Consider the following 3,737-nt stretch of genomic DNA (forward strand, 5'->3'; position numbering starts at 1 on the left):
CACGGGAGCGGGCGAGGCCCCTCTCGTAGGAGCTGCGAGCCGAACTTGCATTTGTGCAAGAAACTTTTGGAAATCTCCTATTATATTCACCCTTCCCTCTTCTTGCTTTTTGATACTTCTTCAGATGTCGATATATCATGGTAATGTTGTTTATAGGGCGAAAATCACAGTCAAAAGACCGATGTCATGCAATTGTACAAGAACGAAATTATGATGGATAACAACACATCAAGCAACAATATCCCGTGGATTGCCAAAGAAAAGAAAAGCTGTAGCCAATGTAGTAGTGGCAATTGATATGAACTAAGTAAACCAACCAAGCAAGAACAACACAGAGGCTTATTATTGATGCATCCAGCATGCAGATAATTATTAAGAGCATGGAGCTTATTCGTGGACCACGAGCATTCGAGCAATCAATGGCCGCAGGCTTAGCCGATGTAGTACAGGGGGTCAGGCAGCTTGAAGGTACGAGCTCCCTCTGGCGCGCCAAGGAGGTCGCTCCACTGGTCGCCGATGTTGCCAACGATGACGTACCCGGCGTCCTGCAGCTTCTTCCTCTCGGCGGACTTGTAGGATATCGCGGAGCCATGGAACCCGGGCTGCTTGAGCGTCAGGTTCATCCACCCGGAGATGCCCTGGCTGCGGAGGTTGGCCACGGTGATCGCCCTCTTGTCTTCCGTCCGGCCTGTGATGAACACCGGCTTGATGCCGACCTTGAGCAGCTTGTAGTACAGCCGCTTACTCTCCGGCAGCGCCGGCGCGGTCCCCTCCAGCACGTACGCGTCGAAGCTCGTCGCGTTGTATGGCCTAGCCCTGCGCGTGTGTATACATGCCGATGTCAGCTAGTACGTAGGTTTGCATACTGAAGAGACAAACATGAAAGTAACCATGAACATGACGGTTAAAAACCAAGGGGTGAATCGAAGCGCATCTACGCTGCATAAATTTGTTGATAGTAACGGTTTAAAACGAAATCTGTAGATAAAGTAGCCAAGTGGACGACAGATTCGGGCCTACGTACTCCGACCATCACATGCACATCACACCACTATATCTAATTGGCATAGCGTAGCATGTTTTGCTCATCAATCGGCACATGGCCATGGTCCTGCCGGCTGTGTCTATGATTGGACTGGAGATGACCACCAATGATGCCCAACTCAAACACGTCCCACGCATATATGCCCTTTTATTTCCACTTTTTCATCTATGTTTTCCCCTTTCATTATTATTAGAGAACTTATGGTGCCAACCTTCTACATTACATATAGTGATGCGTTATAGGGGACGGGCTACAGGGAGCCCCATTTTTCAAAAAACAAGATCAAAATATACATAAAAGTTGCCAAAAATATATTTAAAAAATCTATAAATGCATATACACGTTCTTCAACTATATGTAAAGTTGCATCAATTAATCACATTTTAATCTATTTATTTGTCTTTTTTGGGTACATCAGATATGAACATATACATGTTCATGAAAATTTGTACGTCTATATACAATATATCCTTATGTGTATACTTTTTTCAGATTTTTTAAGGTATACAAATAGTATTTTCACTGAAACAGAATAAAGGGCTCAGTGTCGTATATACTACAGTGCATACATCCACTGTCCATCGTTGCTCAGATATTCGTGCAACATTTTCTACTTTTTCTCTATGTCTTTCTTCTTTCAAAATAAATTGTCATCTTTTGTCGGATTTTTTTTTGTCGCTTAAAAGTGTATTACAATAATTTTACACATTTTCAATACATTTGACGGTGGATTAGTACATGGCATATGGTATGCATGCATGGTAGAAAACAAATCCACTCACATATGATGCCATGGTGTTACTGGTGTTTTCTAGTGGGTTGATTTTTCATACTTTAGCTAAGCGAACAGACAAGTCCAAGTCTCTGCTCAAATGCACCTGCAACAAATATCAAGTACAATATGCACGTACGTACGGATAGACAGTCGTGCAGATTATATTTGTCGAGAAATGCAAAATTACATGGAGATGATCCTCAACGATGCATAATGTGTGTAAGTACGTACCCAAAGCCGTGCGTGGCGTAGTAAGGGAGGTTGGAGAGCGTGGTCTCGTCGATGTCGAAGACCCACACCTCCTTGCCGTTGCCAGCGAGCTTGAGGCTGTCGACGTAGGCAATGGCCTGGTCGATGACGACCTTGGAGTCGCGCCGGAAGTGGCTGCCGAGCATGTAGTGCCCCACGTAGCCCTCGCAGTTGGCAGGGACAGTCTTCCAGTCACGCACGTTGTACGCCTCCACGCCTAGCCTCCAGCTGTCGCACGGCACGCCGCCGCGGCTGCCGAGCTCTCCGCTGGAGCCCAGCAGCGGGCGCAGCGCGTGGATGAGCGGCGCCACGGCATCGTCGACCGCAGCAGCCGCAGCCTCCGCCGTCGGCATACGGATGGTGGGCTCCCAGGCGCTGCACGAGGCCGCTGCGGCCACGAGAGCCACCGCGATGAGGATGGGCACCCTTGCCATCGCCATTGTTACTGCTAGCCTAGCTACCCTGTGGTGCTCTGCTTCTTGAGGTGCACTGCCATGTGTGTGTGGTGGGTGGCTTCTTAAATAGAACTCCCTCCCTGTGGTGGCAAGATGTACTGCCCAATTAGCAACATATTGACAGAAATTCCATTAGAAAAATAGCTTGTTAAAGACAGTAGAAAAGCTACGTCCTACGTGGTGTGTGAGCTTGATAGAAATTATGACATGATGTTTAGCAAACCTGATTTTATTTTCTTTTTTATATATGGTAGAATGCAGATTGCACATGCACAACAGAATAAAACACACATTGCCATTGACATGACGAGGACGAGCATCCTGGCCATGAGCATTTTAGTGTGTGTGTCTGCGCGTGCGCTAGCTTCCCCTGGTGCTTCTTGAGGTGCAATGCAAATTTGCAAAGTGTGTGGTGGCTAGTTTGTTGTAGGGAAGCTATACCCTACATGGTGTGCTAGCTTGAGAGAAATCCTTACTCTTGTAAAGTTTCCTGTTAGTAGCAATCCATTATCGCTCAGAAATTATCTCATAAGTTGTGAAAATAATAATTATCATACGTAATTATCGTACATTTTACTCTCTCCGTCCTATAATATAAGAGCGTTTTTTACACTACAGTAAGAGTATGTAATAGACAGACTTACCAGGATCTTGTGGTGACATGAATCGTCTGATGTATGTTTTGTGATATACTCCCGCTGTAAACTAATATAAAAGTGTTTAGATTATTAAAGTAGTGATCTAAACGCTCTTATATTAGTTTACGGACGGAGTACTTTTTTATTTTTATAAAGTTAAGGACTACAAATGGCACAAGAGGTTAAACGACGCATGTGCTAGTAAATAAATTTCTGTCGCAAAAAGGACAAGCAGGTTGGTGTCATCCATGGGGTCTGTCTCAGGGCAAGCGTGGAACACGTCGGGAGATAATTTGTGGGAATGCACGGCTGTGATTGGACAGGACAGGATAAGCTAGCTGTGGACGATGCGATCCAATCGAGAGATGCGGTCAGGCCAATAATTCTGGCAACATCCGTACGATGCAAATCACTGCACAACTTTTCTTCACAATGTTGCCTGCCTGCATACATTTCAAAACAGATTTGAATGAATTGGATGATATTCATGCAAACCTAAGGTTGTCAGAATTGCGATTCTAACTCAGACAGGAGCTTTGATGGCAGGATCGCATATCATAGAATCTTAACTACCA

At 45.2% G+C, this 3,737-nt stretch overlaps 1 protein-coding gene across 2 annotated transcripts; it reads right to left on the reverse strand.

Annotated features, from left to right (window-relative positions):
* Positions 1-192: 192 nt before the first annotated feature.
* On the reverse strand, positions 193-2,868 carry LOC123167266 (acid phosphatase 1). Of its 2 annotated transcripts, none has more exons than XM_044585092.1 (3): positions 2,748-2,868; positions 2,052-2,604; positions 193-816 (listed from the first exon to the last, which is right to left on the reverse strand). In XM_044585092.1, exons 1-3 carry the CDS (start codon positions 2,857-2,859, stop codon positions 432-434), a joined length of 1,050 nt encoding a protein of 349 aa, XP_044441027.1. In that variant the 5' UTR covers positions 2,860-2,868; the 3' UTR covers positions 193-431. The 2 variants fall into 2 exon arrangements, with proteins under 2 accessions (XP_044441027.1, XP_044441026.1); XM_044585091.1 differs by having other exon boundaries at positions 2,052-2,622.
* Positions 2,869-3,737: the final 869 nt, after the last annotated feature.

This window comes from Triticum aestivum, chromosome 7D, assembly GCF_018294505.1.
Source record: "Triticum aestivum cultivar Chinese Spring chromosome 7D, IWGSC CS RefSeq v2.1, whole genome shotgun sequence".
NCBI classification, from domain to species: domain Eukaryota; kingdom Viridiplantae; phylum Streptophyta; class Magnoliopsida; order Poales; family Poaceae; genus Triticum; species Triticum aestivum.